General features: G+C 32.9%; 9 protein-coding genes across 9 annotated transcripts; 2 read left to right on the top strand and 7 right to left on the bottom strand.

Annotated features, from left to right (window-relative positions):
* Nucleotides 1–920: 920 nt before the first annotated feature.
* On the bottom strand, nt 921–1346 carry RO3G_12549 (uncharacterized protein; the record flags this gene model as incomplete). The annotated part of the gene is made up of 2 exons (XM_067667133.1): nt 921–944; nt 1005–1346. 2 exons carry the CDS (start codon nt 1344–1346, stop codon nt 921–923), a joined length of 366 nt encoding a protein of 121 aa, XP_067523234.1.
* Nucleotides 1347–2216: 870 nt separating this feature from the next.
* On the bottom strand, nt 2217–2594 carry RO3G_12550 (uncharacterized protein; the record flags this gene model as incomplete). Its single annotated transcript, XM_067667134.1, has 3 exons — nt 2217–2292; nt 2361–2485; nt 2541–2594. The coding sequence occupies 3 exons, from the start codon at nt 2592–2594 to the stop codon at nt 2217–2219; spliced, it is 255 nt and encodes an 84-aa protein (XP_067523235.1).
* Nucleotides 2595–3614: 1020 nt separating this feature from the next.
* On the bottom strand, nt 3615–3857 carry RO3G_12551 (uncharacterized protein; the record flags this gene model as incomplete). The annotated part of the gene is made up of 2 exons (XM_067667135.1): nt 3615–3743; nt 3807–3857. The coding sequence occupies 2 exons, from the start codon at nt 3855–3857 to the stop codon at nt 3615–3617; spliced, it is 180 nt and encodes a 59-aa protein (XP_067523236.1).
* Nucleotides 3858–4910: 1053 nt separating this feature from the next.
* RO3G_12552 (mitochondrial 54S ribosomal protein bL28m) lies at nt 4911–5369 on the bottom strand (the record flags this gene model as incomplete). The annotated part of the gene is made up of 2 exons (XM_067667136.1): nt 4911–5207; nt 5271–5369. 2 exons carry the CDS (start codon nt 5367–5369, stop codon nt 4911–4913), a joined length of 396 nt encoding a protein of 131 aa, XP_067523237.1.
* A 243-nt stretch (nt 5370–5612) lies between these two features.
* On the top strand, nt 5613–6097 carry RO3G_12553 (uncharacterized protein; the record flags this gene model as incomplete). Its single annotated transcript, XM_067667137.1, has 3 exons — nt 5613–5629; nt 5719–5925; nt 5986–6097. 3 exons carry the CDS (start codon nt 5613–5615, stop codon nt 6095–6097), a joined length of 336 nt encoding a protein of 111 aa, XP_067523238.1.
* A 2103-nt stretch (nt 6098–8200) lies between these two features.
* On the bottom strand, nt 8201–9562 carry RO3G_12554 (uncharacterized protein; the record flags this gene model as incomplete). Its single annotated transcript, XM_067667138.1, has 4 exons — nt 8201–8474; nt 8531–9304; nt 9359–9417; nt 9473–9562. 4 exons carry the CDS (start codon nt 9560–9562, stop codon nt 8201–8203), a joined length of 1197 nt encoding a protein of 398 aa, XP_067523239.1.
* Nucleotides 9563–10562: 1000 nt separating this feature from the next.
* On the bottom strand, nt 10563–13159 carry RO3G_12555 (uncharacterized protein; the record flags this gene model as incomplete). Its single annotated transcript, XM_067667139.1, has 5 exons — nt 10563–12348; nt 12413–12621; nt 12680–13000; nt 13068–13094; nt 13157–13159. The coding sequence occupies 5 exons, from the start codon at nt 13157–13159 to the stop codon at nt 10563–10565; spliced, it is 2346 nt and encodes a 781-aa protein (XP_067523240.1).
* A 525-nt stretch (nt 13160–13684) lies between these two features.
* On the bottom strand, nt 13685–14233 carry RO3G_12556 (uncharacterized protein; the record flags this gene model as incomplete). The annotated part of the gene is made up of 1 exon (XM_067667140.1): nt 13685–14233. One exon carries the CDS (start codon nt 14231–14233, stop codon nt 13685–13687), a length of 549 nt encoding a protein of 182 aa, XP_067523241.1.
* Nucleotides 14234–15425: 1192 nt separating this feature from the next.
* On the top strand, nt 15426–16570 carry RO3G_12557 (uncharacterized protein; the record flags this gene model as incomplete). Its single annotated transcript, XM_067667141.1, has 3 exons — nt 15426–15756; nt 15805–16355; nt 16532–16570. 3 exons carry the CDS (start codon nt 15426–15428, stop codon nt 16568–16570), a joined length of 921 nt encoding a protein of 306 aa, XP_067523242.1.
* Nucleotides 16571–18729: the final 2159 nt, after the last annotated feature.

Here is an 18729-nt window from a genome sequence, read left to right on the forward strand (position 1 = left end):
GTTCATTATGCCCAACATATCCTAGATTCTCATGAAAAAAATCCTGGTTTTAATAATTTCTGTCGTAACTCATAAAGAGGGAAGGGGGAAAAATTTCACCAAGGCGCTTTTTTTAATGTAGAATTGATCTTATTCTAAAATCTGTACAGTAAAGCAGTGAAATATCAGTCTGCCTTTTCGGTTTTGTAAGCAAAATTATCTTGATTCCAATGCTGAATATTAAAAAACGCTCAATATAAAGTTTATAGATGTCACTCTGACTTTATGCTTGAGTAAACAAATTTTTTCTTTGAACTTGTTTTTGACTTATCTGATCCTTACCGAATTACGAAGCAAACAGACGAGAGTACAGCTGCTTTTTTTGGTGCTGCGTCTCTTTGTTAAATCGCTGTCTATATACAAATATATACATACATATATACATATTTATTTGAATGTGTTTGTTCAACAGCTTTGTGACAAATGATTTATAATGTGCAAACGTTCGATTTATAGAAATGAACCAACACACACTCTAGCTTTTTAAAATACAATGATTATGTTCATTATTCGACAATCGACATCATACACATACTTTTCGGAAAAATTGTGTAATGTTATTATTGTAATCTGACAATTCTTTTGAATATAAATTATTCGTATAAACTTTTATTAAGCCCAAAAAAGCTCTCCATGCGTAAAAAATAAAAAAGTGTTCATAGAAAGATCAGTGGAGCCGAAGAAATTTATTTGGCGGTTGTTTGCGGTGGATCCTAAGTGCTTCAGATCCATGATGGCAATTGTGACAGGAATAATGATGATGATGATGTCGATACTAATCTGTCCAATTCATTTGTTGGTGAGGGGGATAGTGAGTATCCATGCCGTTTTGCCGAAAGATGATGACTAAAACGCTGTTGGCTTATTCGTGCTGAGTGTTTTTATTGTCGTTGCAGAATAATGGTCTATGTAATAAAAAAGTTAACATAGTTAGTTAATGTGCAGCATACCACTTCTAAACTTACCCGAAGAAACCAAAGTCCGAGGAACAGCTTTCGGATCATATGAATTCCCTTGACTAACTTTGAGATTCGACAATAACCTATGTTAGTTGCAATATAGAGGCTAGGATGAGGTAAGAACACAGTTGAGAAGAAATTCTCAGGACCACCGATTTGGAAATCAGAAACTGGTGCATAAAATCCAGGTAGGAGCACTGCATCCAAAACACACTTTGCTTTGATCAAGACCTTTATGTGATCAAAGAAGAATTTTAATGTTGTTGGATCCTCTTTAGAGGCTTCTGCAGTCAAGCATATGCATGCTTGATTGTACCGTTGGATGAATCTGATGTATCTACCATTCATAACTCGATATGAACACAGTATTAATCAGCTACATGTAAAATACATCCAATAGATAGGCTACAGGTTAATTTGGATAATCTTCATTAAAGATAAAATGTTGCGTAAATGCACGATTAAATTATATTAAATCCAGGAACTAAATCACAGTCAATTGCAGTCAGTCATACACAAGTATTCTATGAGTAAAGGCTTATGATGACAAATATAACAATGGAAGAACATGTAATACTTATCTATTTGCCATCAGTTATATCATACTCATTAACAATTGATCCACGACATGAAATGTTATTCGTGTATAAAAAGTATAAATAGAGTATAATTTCCTTATTAAATAAAACAATCTCTTTATCGAGTCTCGCCCTCTTTTTTTTTTTTTTTTTTTTTTTTTTTACTTTCTTGGATAAATCAGAATCAATCTTCAAAAACAAGCAAGTCTGGTTGCGAAGATGTTAAATCCAAACCATTGTCACCCTTGCAGTATTAAAAGAAAAATTGGGCTATTACCACAAATGTATGTTAATTCATGACTATATTTATCATTTGCATCATAATACTGTTGTCCTGAACAAAGCTTCAAATACTGGTCCCAACACTTTAACAATATAATCCTTCTCTGATTTTTCAATATGTTTGTCAAATATATACTTGTCATATTCAAAAATCGTCAAAAAGTGCTCATACAAGAAGAGGATAAACTGCCATTCGTCATTATCATGTCAAATTCCAAGTTTCTTGCACTTCTAACATCCATATTTTAGGCTTATTTGCGGTGCATTCACAATTTTGTTTAGAGATTTTGCCATCTGACTGACAATTGTTTGTGCATCCTTTTTTTTTCAACTGATAATAATGATGTAAATAAATTCATTATGCCTTTGTGATTAAAGTTGACTGATTACTGCCAAATTTCAATGTTAAATCCAAGATAGAATTGAAACCAAGACTAGATACACAAAAGAAAGGAAAAATGAATTGTTATAACGTGTAGGCATAAATATAAACTTGGCTTACGATACGATTAGGTTGACAAGAGTGAATGCTTCATACGTGTTGTAGCTCTCTAATGCAGCATGCTTTATAACATAACCCACCGTTTTGTCTAATATATTCAATTTGAGACCATCTTCTTCAGTGATCTAAAATAAAAGGAAAGGGGATAAGCAACGCTAAAATAATCAAAGTATAACTTACTGAATTAAAGCTGAGAGGAGTCTGCTTCATTATTTTCTGTCGCTTCGGTTGCATGGTAGACGAGGAGCCCTCGTCAATGTAAACTTCAATAGATTTATTTATAAATTGTATTCTTGAAGACCTCGCTTCAATAGGCTGTTGATGGATGACTGGGATATTTCTTTGATACTATCATCGGTATTGCTGTTATCTTTTTTATTTGACATAATGTATTGACTTAAACAAGATTGAAAGAAAAAAAAAGTGTTATATTTATAGTCAAAAACATGCCTAGATTACAGTTGCTATTTGAGGGATTTTCCCGGCATGACAAATTAATTGTAAATAAATAACATCAAAAAAAGAAAATCAAAGACCAGATGAGGAGCAGACTACAAGAAAGGAACAGGCATGAGGATATGTGTTTATTTATAAAATTGAACCTTTAGAAAAAATATCTATTCGTTGTGAAACATAAGATAACAAAAAAAGTTTAACTAATGCTTTCTTCCAGAAGATGTAATGCAAATGATGAAGCAATATAAAAAAATCTGGTAACATAAAAGTCCTTTCATACAAGAAAAACGAAAATCCCAATGATTGGTTGATATGATGAATGTTGATGAAAACAAAAAGAAAGGACATAAGCCATACAATTGAGTTATGGCTTATAATATTGCCTGATGTACGCCGATATATTTAGGTCGGCTTGTCATACAGCACCTGAAAAACATAAAAAACAAAGTTAGTACTTTCGTTTTGTAAGATGCTAATTGACTTCTGTCGTAGGGGTATTTGAACTTTGATAAAATAAAGAATCGCGATATCCTTTCATATATTAAGAAAGGGTTTTTAGAACATCAAATATTCTTTTGTTTCTTTTCTAAAAGTTATAAGTTGTAATCACTTCTATTATTTCGAAATCATTATACCAAATGGTCATTTAAACCAATCTAAAGCAAAGCCAACTCATTACACACGCACTTGCATACGAACATCCAAAAGAACAAATTAAGTCACAATGCTCATTTAAATTCAAGATTAACTTCCAAACATTTACTGGTTTCCATTATAAGCGGCTAACAAGGCATATGATTATTTTTCTAATGAAGTTACATCGACTTGTCTTTCAAGTAAAATTGTGTCCAAATCTTTTACAGCTTTTTCTAAAATCATTGAATTATCAATTACTGTCATTTCAGGACATTTGTATAGATAGAGACGCTATGCAAATGAATTGATTAAGCACACAAATAAACAATTTTTTTATCTATTTTTTATGTTTACCTCTGGGTCGGCTGCAGATATCATATTATTTCTATTAGTAATGTTGCACATATTAGCCAAGGCATCGAGTATCCTTCCTATAGAACTTTTCTAAATAGCTATTAAAATGTTACTCTCATCATCAATTCTACTTCACATACTTTATCAAAAAAAACAGATAGGGTGTCCATATTAGATGTCTTTGGACATTGAACATAAAGATATATACGGGAAGCAGGGGGAATGGACGAATCACCTTTTGCTTGAGTTCTCATCTTCATCAATTCCACTATGCTTCCCTTTTTACTCTTTGCTGGTATTGGCTTTATGATTTTTTGCTTTGTGCTACTGTCAGGTAATCTGAGTATCTTGGCCACCTTTTCTTGAGCAGCTAATTTCCTTTCAAGTTTTCTTTTTTCATCAGTAAAAAGACATTCACAGCTATGTGTAGAGGGATGCCTATGCCTAATATGAAGGCGTTGAGATGAGTTAGATACGAGAAATGTACATCAATTGGATTACTTTAGGCAATAACCTTGACCACATCCTTCACAGTGTATACGACCAATATGTGGGTCAACACTGGAGCAACCTTGAACAGAACAGTTTCGATCAAAGCTTATTGTGTCGGGCAGAGCGTACAAATGAATCTTGCAGTTTGACTTCAAGTGTTCCTCTAGCTAAAATGTAGAAAGAGGTTAAATATATAACTTATTGTCTAAAATTATTTTTTACAGCTTCTTTTGGACTTAGACTTGGTTGTTCTGGTGCCTTGATTAAGTTTGAACATGTAACACATTGTATTAACTGCTTGTCAACGCAATCCCACTGTGAGCAGTTGTGATTTAAGGGAAGTCTATGCTCTCCACTTTTTAAATATAAGTTTTTTTCATCCTTTTTTTAATGTAGATTTTTCTGTTTACCAAAATGTTTTCTGACAAAATGGACATGTAATTGGCAAAAAATCCAACGAATTACAATTTTCAAGATTACAGTTCTTACCAACTTGAGGTAATTCCATTAATATAAAAGGAAAAGAAAAAAAAGAAAAAGGGCACAAACTGTTTACAAGATCGTCACAGCGATCTATTTTTATTACATTTCTCTCTCTTTCTTTCTCTCTTTCTAAGAAACAACAGTATTTGGTGCTTGTTGTTTAGCTTCTGTTTTTGCTACTGCTTTGGCTTGTATTTTTTGTTGATTTCGAATCTTTGCTTTTAATTCAAGTGCCTTTTCACTAAACAAATTTTTATCCTTTGTTTCCATTAAATATTTATCCAATCCACCCTTTTTATCAATAGTACGCAGTACAGAAGTTGTTACTTTGACTTCAATAAACTTTGAGAGCGTTTCTGAATACAAATTTTTGTTTTGAACATTGGGTAACCAGTTACGTCTTGTCTTCTTTTTAGAGAAAGGATTCTATTAAAAAAGAAGGAATTAGTAAAAAAAAAAAAACATATATAACTCATAGCCTTTCATTACATTGTTGCCAAATTGAATATGTTTTCCCCCAAACAAACCACGTTGGGCACGTTTAAAAGTTGCTCTAGCAAGAGCATAAGCTGGTTCTGCAGACAGCATGTTTAATTTTGGTAAATAAAGAAAAAAAGAACAGGTGAAAGGGGTTACTATCAGTCACATAACTCAGTCACCACAAGATTTGTTTTAATTTTTTTCTTTCATTTTTTAATATGGTAGATAACCCAGAGTTTATATGTAATCATAGGACTACTGAAGTAAGAACAAGCAAAATGATAATAAAATTCCCTTTAACCTCGTTTATCTTATAAAAGTACAGCAAGGAGAATTATTGTACCAAGTAAAATGGATTGGTTACGATTGTGAAGATACAACATGGGAAACAGAAGACGTGGTTAAAGAGTTAGTATTATTAAGAACAAAAGACATGTTACTGACTATTTTTTTGTAGAGAATGGCCTGAGCTATTGGAGGCTTATAAAAAGAGCCTGAAAAATAGGTTACCTAGTAAATTGTATGACTTTTCTTCAGCACAAAATGAACAAAACGATGACTTCTTTGCATATTTGGAATCAATTGAAGATTGGGAAGAAGCAGTTGATAAAATTGTATATATTGAAAAATGCAGGTTACCTGGATTTTTGATATATGTTGAATGGTAAATTTTTTTTTCTGTTTTGCTTGTGTCTTCATATGCTGATAACTGTATTTTATGTAGGAAAGAAGGTATTCGATCTGTACATCATTCGACACAAATCAATGCAAGATGTCCTCAAAAAATGATTGATTTTTATGAAAGACATTTAACAAAGGAGACTATTTTAAAATAAAGAACTTTTTATTAAATCATGATAATGAGCTTTTTTACGCATAAAATGAATTAATATTAGTGGTGTTGGTAGTATTAAACGTATTTTGATCGTAAGTTGAAATATCATCATCTTGGTATTGACAACATGTACTATTGGTTTATACTTCCTTTTAGAATACTTATGGCTAATGTAATAATGCTTTTCATTAATGTATCTTCTAGTTCATTATTATTGTTTGTAAAAAAATAGTACTCACCATCGCTTTTTCCATATCTGATCATTACCAGTTGGATTCATTGAATAATTATGCCCTTCTTGTTCTAGCTTTTAATTCTTCTGATACAAATAAATTATCTAAATAAGAAGGTAACATGGTATCATTTAAATCATATCCAGGATCATTGCTTATTTTATGATGTTGTGTATCTGATATGCTTGTGCTAAAGCTATCGCTTGAAAAGCATCCATTCTTTAGTTATAATTAAGAACGATTTCTACTGCTACTACTGACAAAAAGATAATGATCGAATGATTTATGGGTAGAAGAAAGTAAATTGATAAGGTCAGTTTCATTTATTCGTGGGCTCTGGTTGCGCTGTAGCAATTTGAAATAGTTTTGATGAAATAAAGGTGCCGAGGAGTGGAATGAGCCATTAACTGCATATGCTCCACTTTTTACTGCTGAGATGTATATTGCTAGGCATTATATTTGATTTGATACCAATCGCACCAGTACTTATACTATAAAGTGATACTTTATGCAGCAAGTCAAATTTTGTAACAAATTTAGTTTTCTTTCATAAAATACTTACAGATTGCACTCTGATTAAATCTGATCTGTGAGAAAATGTACGGTTTGCTCCTGCTGTACATGTAAGGATAAGGTTTACAACCAATTTATAATAGCTCTGTGCTTGTGTTTACTGTTTGTTGGTTTTTGTAGAGAAAAACCATACAGACTTTGTGAAATAGCATTCTTATTTATAACACAAATAGAATGTATATGTAACGCTTTATATTGAAATAATTGTGATGAGTTCACTGAGAGTAACCCCAAATTGTCATGGTCAGAAAAAAATCGATGAATTAGGATTAGACATTTTGTTAAACAGTAAAAAGAAAGAGAAATAAGTGAATGCAGTGCTTTCAATATCAAAGAGATGAATTAACATAGTAGTATAAACACTCGTACTAAACGTCCGCATAACTAGGTTCTTGTAAACTGGCTTTCAAAACATCAATAATGTTGGCATCTCTCGTGTATTGCCACGTCAAGACCTTTCTCTTAAAAATGCAAAGCTTTTTTTCTTTCAGCTTTCCATACGAGAGCTCCAGAAATCTTTATTTTTCAGTAAATGTGGGGACTTTTACCTAAATATTGACATTGACCATCTCTATAATTACTTCAAGTGTAATCTCAACTTTTGTGTTAATTTATACTTTTATCCAAATCTGCTGTTGCTATTAAAATGTAACAAAATTGCTACGCTTATTTTATTCTATACTTTTTTTTTTTTTTTTTTTTTGAAATGAAAATATTATGAAACGATTCCACTGAAAAGTTGTATTCTTTCAGACACTTGTTCTTGACAAAGGAAGCAAACATGGTAATAATGATCATGATGAATATCTAACGGAAGGAAGATTTTGGGAAGGGTCAAAGCGTCTAGATAAAAGATAACGAGGAGAATCTTAGTCCTTACGGTTGAATGCATCTGATTGTACTCCGCGAGGAAAAATGGCAAAACTAGAAAGAAGAATTCAAGAGTATTTTGCTAAACTTCACTGAATTTGAAACGTTATTATTTTATACTTTATCCAACAAACCTCAAACATCTTTATAATAAAAATGTTGAAGTTTATCTTTTAATTCAAGCAAGCCAAGTACCTAGAAACCAAAACATTAACTGAGTCTTTAAATAAAGCCTGATATACTTCATAAAATCCTGTAATCATTTTTTTCAGAGTAATCTATTCTATTATCTAAAGTTGACAAGAACTAAACAATGTTAGATAGCGTTTTAAAAAAGTAAACGAAAAGTGAGGATCAAATGGTTTTATTTATGCGTAAATTATTTTCAAAAAGTATAAACGTTTTCTTCTACAAAAGGGGTTGGTGATTTAATCAAATTTTATGCTGTGGCTTTCAAAACTAATTTGTCCACCACGATAAGATCCTCTCTTCTTCTTGTTCTTTTCTGCTCTAAATTTATCTCCACGAACTTTGATCAAATCTTGAGAGGCCTTCCATCCATATGAGTTTACACCGGACCCTCCTTTACTGTCGTACGTATTGTCTTTCAATCTCTCATCAAAAAATTCAACCTCTTCTGGTTTCACTCTTTGAAATGGAGTGCCTTGCTTTCTAGGCCCTTTTTGTTTTGGTGTTTCATTGCTAAGATAAATAGCGTCATTAGTGTACTTCTTTCAATTAGGTAATGAATAACTTACGTTTTTATATTAGCCTTCTTTATAACTGGTGGCTCTGGTGCAGCTTCTTCAGCTTTACGCTTTTCAACTTTCTTTTCTTCTTCGTCATCGGATGATTTGGAGCTAGAACTATCAGAACCAGAGCTGCTGTCAGAACTAGAACTGGAGCTATCTTTATTCTTTTCCTCTTCGTCATCAGATGAATCGCTTTCAGAACTAGAGCTATCTGAATCTGAGCTTTCAGAGTCGGAACTATCAGATTCAGAGCCGGAGCTCTCAGAAGATTCTTTCTTTGTTTCTTCTTCATTATCAGAGCTATCAGAGCTATCAGAGCTATCAGAGCTATCAGAGCTATCAGAGCTAGATTCAGAGCTAGATTCAGAGCTAGATTCAGAGCTAGATTCAGAATCCTTCTTTTCCTCTTCATCAGATGAGTCGCTGCTACTATCAGAGCTAGAGCTGCTTGAATCTTTTTTTGCTTTTTCTTCATCATCATCGGATGAGTCGCTGTCAGAAGAACTGGATTCTGCATCTTTCATTTCTACATCTTCAGAAGATTCGCTGTCAGACGAACTAGAGTCAGAAGAAGAAGCTGAGTCTTTTTTGTCTTCATCATCACTATCAGAGCTCTTGGATTCTCCTTTCTTTTTTTCCTCTTCATCAGAAGACTCAGAGTCACTGCTGTCAGAGCTTGAATCCGAAGAACTATCTTTCTTTTCTTCCTCTTCTTCGTCGGAAGAGGAACTTGAAGAAGAGCTATCTGTCATTTCAGTATCTTCGTCCGAGGAGGAATTACTAAATGTAAAGAAAATGTCAATTAAAGTCATATTGTAATCTTTGTTGATTTACTTTTTCTTATAAGCTTCAAAAATAGTTATAAGATCCTTCTTCGTTGTTTCTTTGGTAACCTATAGGAAATAGTAGTCAGTTACATTGTCTATTTATTTAAATCAGAAATCTTACAGAGGTATTAGCCTTTTTCAAAGAATTGGCAACTTCATTGTAACCTTTGGACAAGAGATACTTGTAAATGTGAGTGTCAAGAGAAGACATGTTTTGAATAAAGTAAGAAAAAAAAAAAAAAAAAAAAAAAAAAAAAAAAAAAAAAAAAGGGGGAAAAAAAAGCAGACAATCTTCTATGATCAGGTGGCTTAGATATTTAACTCAGTCACTTTTAAAGGGGAAGCAGTAAATAGAGCATGTGTGTTAGCTACGCAGTAAGTTAACTGGAATGTGATGTGGAGATCCGTCTTTAACTTGTTTAGGATGATAAAGAAGACCTTCACTGATATAGTGTCTGCCCTATTCTAAAAATACAAGTAAACTTGTTTTATAAATTTTCCTATACAGTTCCTTTGATCTAGCACTGGCCAATAACCATATTTTCCAAACTGTTACTATAACACCCATTTGATAAAGTACATATATATAAGTGTTTTGGAAAAGCATTTGATATACTTACTTATATTTTTATCTCTTTTAATCCTCACTTTCATGTCCCAAATGCGTAAAGAATAAAATTACATGAGTTAGGATAACTTCGTGCAGCAAACCACCAAAAAAAAAAAAAGTATAGAGCATATCAAGCAACATCATGTCAAAAACATGATGTCTTTTATAAGAAAGTTGAGCAAGGTGCAACCACTTTGTTTGTTTGAGATTTGTTGTGATAGTGTTCATTTTGTACTTTTTTTTATCTTTCGAGAATACTTTTTAATTTATATTCTTCAGCTATATATTCTATAGTATTTATGAAATTATTACAAGATATAGACAATATTGAAAACACACAACAAAAAAAAAAGAAAAAAAAAAAAAAAAAAAAAGCGGACAACTATGAAAAATCCAGTGTTATATAGTTACATAAATAAATAAAAAAAAAAAGAATAATAATGAAGGTAAAGAAAGGGGTATGTCTCAATGTATAGTTAAATATTGTCTTCTGAACCCTGATATGCTAATAATCGTATCCACTACACCCGGATGAGAGGATATAAATTGAAAGATAAGCCAGACGATCATAACTACATACACATATATTAGTTTATACCGATTAAAAAAAGAAAATTAGCTTACGGCAAAGCATTGGCACCCAGAATGAATACAGTCTTCTGTCTCGGCGTTTGTCCCTGGTGATTGTATATTCTTCTTGACTGGTAGTAGTTTGGTTTTCTTCCTTTTCATCTTCTGATGTCAGACTTCGTGCGCCCATGGCATAGGCTAAGGCCATGTACCATGCTAATGTTTGCTCAGCAGGTGGTTCTTCTTGTTCATTTGTTTGATTGTTAGAAAACAACAGACCAGACATCATTGACGCAGGTTTACTAGGAAATTGAAGAATGTGATCGGCAATCGTTTTGAGATTGAGTTCAGTCGGTTTAGCAGGAATCGTGTTTTTAATATTTTGCAAGAGATCATTAGACGCCGTGGGTTGAAAATGAGACAAAGTACGTTGCATCCAGTTCATCTCCTTGGGTACATCCTTTTCATCCTCTGTAAGGGAATCAATGCTATGAAGCGGTTCAGCATCTACTATCTCTTCGGGAGAATAAGATGCTGTTTCTACGTCATTCAGATATTGAATGAATGGCTGCTGTGTCTTTCGCCTGTGACGCAGTCCCTCAGTCACCGATACGAACTCGTCTGGAAGTGATACTTCAGAATCAGAAAGGTAACAAGGTCCCCAACTCTCATCACTTTCTTCTTCAACATCACCTAACCAAACACTCGATTCTTCATCTTCACTGTATTCATTATCATCTTCCAAAGAATCATCAACTGAGCTGTATCCACTTGAAGTGTCATCTTCAGCCAATACAACATGATTCCAAAGCATATGACGAATAGAAACATCCTCAGTCATTTCAATAGGCCTTTTGTTCCATCTATTAGCTATCTGGGAATCTACCAAGCCTCTGTCCAACAAAAAACGAACTACTTCTCGGTGTTGGTACCAAGCAGCATAATGTAAAGCAGTGTAACCATTTCTATCCGTTGCATTCGTGTGACAACCAAGATCGATCAGCATGTGTATCAATTGAGTAAAGCCAAGCATAGCTGCCAAATGAAGCATAGTATGGCCTTGCGCACTTGTGATGGACACATCGTGCGAATCAATGTCACGAAAGGTGGTCATGACCTCAAGTACTTGCATAATGTGACGCTCGAGATTGGCAGTTTGCGGTTGTTTCTGACTTGAATCACTATCTTGATTGTCTCCCCCTTGAACAATACGCATAGCAATCTCCCTAGCGTCCTCTACTTTACCCGTCATTTTAAGTCCAACGACTTGAAGAGCAAGTTCCATCAGGGCATGGTCATTTTCATTATAATAAGTAAATAGAGTCACATCTTGACTGTCTATCACCATAGGATGTTCTTTAAAGGACACGACGACCGTACCAGGATTGACAGCTGGAGGTAGGATGCAGACAAGCGTATTAGGAGACCAGTAATGAGTACTAGAAGCAGCAACATCACCAAACATACAAGTCAAACCAGAACGAAATCCAGAACCTAATAAGGTGACTTCGATACCTCCATAAGTAGGACCTTCGTTAGGAATAAGACGTTGAAGTACAGGTTGCTCGGGTGGAGAGGCAAGTGGAGGTAAAAAGGATAGATCGGTTGATAAAGATGAACGAGGTTGGAGTTGATAATGATTTCCTAATTGTCTCGAATCAAAAGAACTAATGCGATTTGTGCTATCCAACTCTGTCCGAGGTCTCTTTCTGTTTATTTTCTGTTTGTTTGACTTGTGATCGTCTGTGATCATGATCGGAGGTGACATACCAGAAGCAACTTGCTTCCCAGTATGATCGTTCATTTCAAAATAAATACTAGTGTCAAGGTTAGGCTGATATAATTCAACAAAGGCTTTTTTTTTTTTTTTTTGCTTATTACCAAAATCCAAGTCTTTCATTATGATGTCTGCAATAACAAGTGATCCTAGTAGGCAAGATTGCATCACCAGAATTAAAGTCTACTATTTCTGAACAATTAAATAATAACACTCTTTGTTCTTCTATGGCCATTGCTTTTTCATCTTCTACTTTGTTCTCTTCTGCTTCTGATTTATTCTTATTTTCTTTTCTTCTTTGTGATCGTTTACGCTAAATGTAATATAAAGTTTTAAAGAATATTTCTTTTCACAAAGAACACAAAATGTACCTCTCGTTGAATGCAGCCAATACAAGTAGTTACTTTCCGGTTTGGATCACTTGCGCATATCACTCTAGCTGATAAATATAAAACTTTCTCTGGTAGAAGGGTTGTATTCTCTAATCCAGAAATGTTGGTAATTTTTGAACCATTGGATGATATCAATATCTGTCTCTTTAATTTTTCCTTTGCTACCAAAGGACCAGGTAATTTAAGGTGAGACCAACGTTGAGCTTTGTCACCATCATCAGTGACCAATTGAATACATAATTTGATTTGTGTTTCAACGCGAGATTTTGCACCTGTTTGAGGTACACCCAAGACTCTGATCTGCATGCTATCAAGAAAAAAGTTCCTATTTAATGTCTCTCATTGTTGTACTATTTTTTGTATTTACCCAGGCAAGTTCGTATTGGATGTTGTGCTAATAAAAAAGATAATTCATTATTAAAAAGAAAATATACGAGGATTTAAAAGACTTAGTACCATTGTTGTTTTGTAACAGAATGATTTATAAAGCTCTTTGTAAGTTCAGGAATAGCCTAATGAATAATACATGTTGGTTTTATATAATCTTGTCAAATATCTATTCTTTACGGTTTTATAATTATTGCTATTAGGCCATAGATTTGGTTGTGGTTCGTTCAAAGAATTACTGTTTGGTAAAAGAGGATTTACAAAACTAGGGGTGAGTAAGACGTTTGGTGGTGAACTGATTGTGTTGGGTTGTATAAAAAGTAAAGGATTATCAGAATTAAGTTGGTTCAATTTATGAAAAAAAGCTGGGTCGATATAATTAAGTGATTGTGTGTTATTTGTTTCTTCGTGCGGTTCTGATGTAGAAGAGCCTGAAGGTGAGTCGCAAGTATGAAAATTATCCTCAATCATTAATGTAGTAATAAAAAAAAATATAAAAAAAAAAGAAAAGTCTAAAAATAAAAGTTTATTTTATTTTTTTTTTTCACAGTAAGAACGTCGGCAAGTAAAAAAGGATAACGATCAAATGACATATCTTTAATCAAATGAAGCAGTTACCTTAGGCTTGTCTCCATTAAATAAATCATCACTCCAAGCAGGTAAAGGAGACTTATAAGACCAAGAATGGCCTGTATATTTAACAGCATGAAGCCATAAGGATAATTCATCTGGTGCTGGATCTTTTTGTATAATAGGTACACTACATTCTTGGCATCTTGGTAGGTCTGTTTCCTCAAATGGATCCACCATATAATCATAAGGCGCTGAATCTAACATTGACTGAACAATTTTTTGAGGATTATCAAGAGAATGATGAGGAGAAGGAAGTAGATGGGACCATGCGGCGGAGTAGCTATAAATAGGATCATTGGCAATAGGATAACCCAAATAACGCAAATGCACTCGAATTTGATGCGTACGCCCAGAAAGAGGCTTACAACGAACAATACTTGTCATTCCATTATAGCTTAACCTCTCAAATACAGTTGTACAATCTTTACCGTGATTATGTACATAATTGAACGGGACAATGTAGGATAATTGCTTGATAGGTGCATGACATACAACTCGTTCACTAATTTTCATTTTAATATGGAGTATAAAGTGTTGTTAGTTCACTATACCTTGGAAATAAACCTGTTACTCTACAAACGTATTCCTTTTCAACTGTTCTCTCTCTTAGTTCTTTTTTAATCTCTGCTGCTCTTTGTGAGGTCTTTGCTATCATCATCAATCCAGATGTCATTCTATCAAGTCTATTGATTGCTATAAAAAGCATAATTAACACGACTTACGTATAGAATTTTTCTTTGTGCTTACGATATAGTTTATTGTAACCTAATTCTTTTGTCATGACATGTACAATTGTATTATGTCTATATCTTCCACTTGGGTGTACTTGAATACCACCAGGTTTATCGATTACAAGCAAACTGTCATCTTCATAAATAATTTTAATTGGTTGATCTGTAACTGGTGGTTCATGTCTATGTACTTTATGTATTATACTGTCTTGAGGCTTCAATACTGTATCACAATTAACTCTTTCACCATTTATTGTTACAAGCCCTTTTTCTATTGCATATTTCTATATTTAATTATAATTATTTAAGCACATGTTTATTTATACATGTCTTACATAATAATATTCTGATCTTCCTCTATATTCTTTTAAAAATGTATTCAAGACTGTTTGTCCAATCATTCTTTGTTTAGCAAAAACATGAAAATTATAATAATAAGGCTTTACTTTTCTTAACCCTTTTTTTCCTGTTAGCTTATTTCATATTGAAAATTATTATTTCGTCTTACCATTTTCAAAATAATATTTTGCTTTGTCCAATTCAACATTCAATGTTGTTGAGTATCTTTTCTGTCCATTTGATTGAAACCATCTTTTCAGAATTGACATTGAAACAAAAAAAAAAAAAAATTGACAGGGACTAAAAGGGGACACAAACAATAGCTGAATCCCCGACGTTAAATAACCAAAAAAGGACAAGAAGGAATTTCTGTTATAAAAACAATAAATGATTTGTCTTGAAGACAACAAGTAAGAAAAGGGGCTACTTGAAAGAATGTTTTAATTCTCTGAAGCATATTTATAGAGTCTTATGGCTTCCTTCTCTTTCTTTCTTTTTTTTTAAAAAAAAAACTGAATAAAGAACATATGTCATTAATCATTACTATTTACTTGATCCTAATTTATTTTCGATGGACTTCATGTATAAAAAACGGAAAAGATGTAACAGAGTTGGACGAATACCCATTTTATGTCATGATCGGCAACCCTCATCTCTGTGGTGGAACTTTACTATCCTATAGCCCTGCTTTTGTCTTGACAGCTGCACACTGCGTAGCAGACACAGCATCTCCTCAACATTCAAAGAATCGATATTTTGTCAGCTATCGTGATACTCAACACTCTTATCAAAAAATGGCTAGTATTGCCGATTGGACAATTCATCCTCTTTATAATGTCTCATCGATAATAAATTCAAGTTATGATGTAGCTATTATTGAACTAGAAAACTCGCTCATCCCATCACGCCAAGTACATCGTGTTCCTCTCTGGTCATCAGATATGAACCGTTCCTTAATAAAGCAGGGTATATAGTAGTTAGTACATGTGTACATAAAATACTAAAAATTTACAGGTGAGCTTATTGGATTTGGATTTACAGGTGATGAGCAAGCAAAGACGATGCAAAAACTTGATTTGGATATCATTCGCTTTGAAAATACGTCTAACATCGAAGCAAGATCAGAAACAGAGGACCTCGTTGCCTGTCATGGCGATTCTGGAAGCCCGCTGGTAGTTCATCAAATCGTGGCAGACCTAAGCAAGAACAAAAAAGTACAGGTGTCGTTTGTAGTCGGAAACCTGGTAAGGATCTATGGTGCTCAAGATACACAAACCCTCACTTGCCCTATCCCTCTCGACCTCAACGCTCATAGTACCAACAGTACACTCAACACAGTAACAGAGGTCTTTGTGAATATTGCTTCTGTACTCGATTGGATCTCACAAGTTACTGGTATATCTTCACAAGATCTAACCAATCCGTTCTATACACCACCATTTGATCCTTCAAAAAATGATGATGAGGAAGAGGATGCGATTAAAGAGATGGCAAAAAAGTGGCATATTGGTGGTGTAGCATATGAAAATGGATTGCTCAATAATGATAGCATATGGATAGGAGCGGTAATGCCTGATTATCAATTACTTAATTTTAAAAAGCAAGACTCATCAGCAAGTTTATCAAAGCCTTCCATATTGTATTTTAGTGTTTTACTATTTATTGTTTTGTACGTGATTTAAATCCATTCGATCACGTTTTACTGCTACTTTTCACAAATGTGAAATGTATGAATAAATAGCAAGATTATGCTTCCATCTTGATGATCCCAAGGTTTTAAGGCATATAATTTCTATATAAACATTGAATCACTTTATGCATCTTTTGAGAAAAGGAAATTCGTACAAAAATAATGCAATTAGCAAATCTGCACGCTATGAGTTTAGGGTAGAAGCGATAAGTGATGCTTAAAAATACCTGTAAAAAATAAAATGCATCTTTTAATATTATAGAAGATTCAATAAGCTCCAGCCTTAAAAATAGTGTTAATGGCTTAAACAAAATGCAAAAAAAAAGTCAAAGAAAGTAAAGCAAATTAAAAAATTGTTAAATATAGTGATGACAGGGAATATTTCATGTATCTACAGCAAAAGATGCTTTTAGGGATAATTATCTGTGTTGACTAACAGAATCAATATGTTTGTATCAGTCACGTATAAATATTAATTTGACTTTAATTCAACAAATGTAAGAGGCTAATAAAAAATCACAGTAAAGAGCTATTTACAGCATGGATATGAAGGTAGTTTGGGAGAAAAGAGAGAAAAGGAGTGAAAAAAGAAGGAGGCAGATGGAAATCTCCCAAATGGATTCCGTAATGTTATAAAAGAATTTTATCCAGAAATTTTCATCATTGTTAATGTGTTCATTAGTAGAAAATGTGACAGGGTGTGCGACTTTACAGTCTTGTACCATGAATTAAATCATAGTTAAAAAAGTAGTTTTTTTTTTTTTTTTTTTTTTTTTTTTTTTTTTTTTTTTTAAATTCACTTATTCCTATTTCTTAAATTCAAGGGCTTGAAGGATGTAGGGATTACTTGTAAGACTGTACCTTATTATGTAAAAAGACTGTCTTGATAAAGGCAAATTATGATAATCCTTTCATATGACGCATTTACAGAATATGATTAAAATGTAAGAGAATAGGCTTAAAGTATATGGACGGAACCATGACTACTTTAATTAAAATATCTTTTCTTTTCTGATTTGTTTGTACGCAAATGGATATTTTCCTAAAGATGTGCGTAAAGATTATTGTGAGAAGCGGAATTTTTTTTTACAAAGTAAAAAACTCGTGTAATGAAACAAAGTTAGGATTTAATATACATCATCCACGTTGTAACCTTATACACGAGAACACGTATTTTCTAGCTAAAATGTCAGGGGTAAACATATTTATTACTATTTTTGATGCTACAAACTGTTCATTTTTCTGTTCCTAAAAACATAACTGCAGATATCAAAAATGTGTTTTATTTACCTTAATATTTATAAAGCAATAACTTGTAAGAATCATTCAAACTTGGCATAAAAAAGTTTTTTTTTTCTTGTTATTTTCTTTGTTTTTATTTTTGTCAAGTATACTTTAGCATATAAAGTTGATTTGTATATCATCCAACAAAGCCAATTTTGTACAAAATATATGCATACATCAATTAAAGAAATTTGATTATGCGTAGCTTAGGGACAGAATCATATGTATATCACCTGTTATGCCAAGGGAAAAGAGAACGATCCCCAAATCTAAATAGAATACTATTTTAGGAATCTGCAAATGCAATTCTTTTCAACATTTTTCACATTTCCCTTTTTTTTTTGTACGCGTTTTGCACTATTCTATTGTCAACAAGTATGTTTGTTCTATTATAAAACTGTCACTTTTTTTAATTCAATTGTTAACTGTGTAACAAGCTCACAGTGAGATGTTACAGATCAACTCAAACTGTCCTTGGTAACAAGTTTATGCTTGACGTAATCTAAACCTCATAAGATATCTGTATTCTTGCCGAGAAGCGATTGGAAGAAATGACGATCTTAAATTTCACATTCCGATTAGATTTTCACCACCTTTTCATTTCTATTTTAATGACAAGAAAGGAAAAGAGTAACGCGTTATTTTGTATACTTGCTTTTCAAGTAAAATAAAATGCATATATCACTTTTATGTATATCGCTCTACCATTTTGAATTAATTTTTATTACCTGATTAAACTAGGGAGAAATAAGATATAGATTTCTTGTGTAAGGGGAAAAATAAAAATAATAAGAGCAAGGGGGGGATAAAAGCCAAGAGTTACAATTCCTAAATGCAAAGCATTCTTTTTGCTCTTGTGTAAATCACTTGTTTATTTTTATATAGCTTGGCCATTACGCTTTCTTTGTACTCTTTAGCTGAGCCAAGAATAATATAAAAAAGGATATCTGACTTTAGTTTAAGAA

This window comes from Rhizopus delemar, genomic scaffold, assembly GCF_000149305.1.
Source record: "Rhizopus delemar RA 99-880 supercont3.10 genomic scaffold, whole genome shotgun sequence".
Lineage (NCBI taxonomy): Eukaryota > Fungi > Mucoromycota > Mucoromycetes > Mucorales > Rhizopodaceae > Rhizopus > Rhizopus delemar.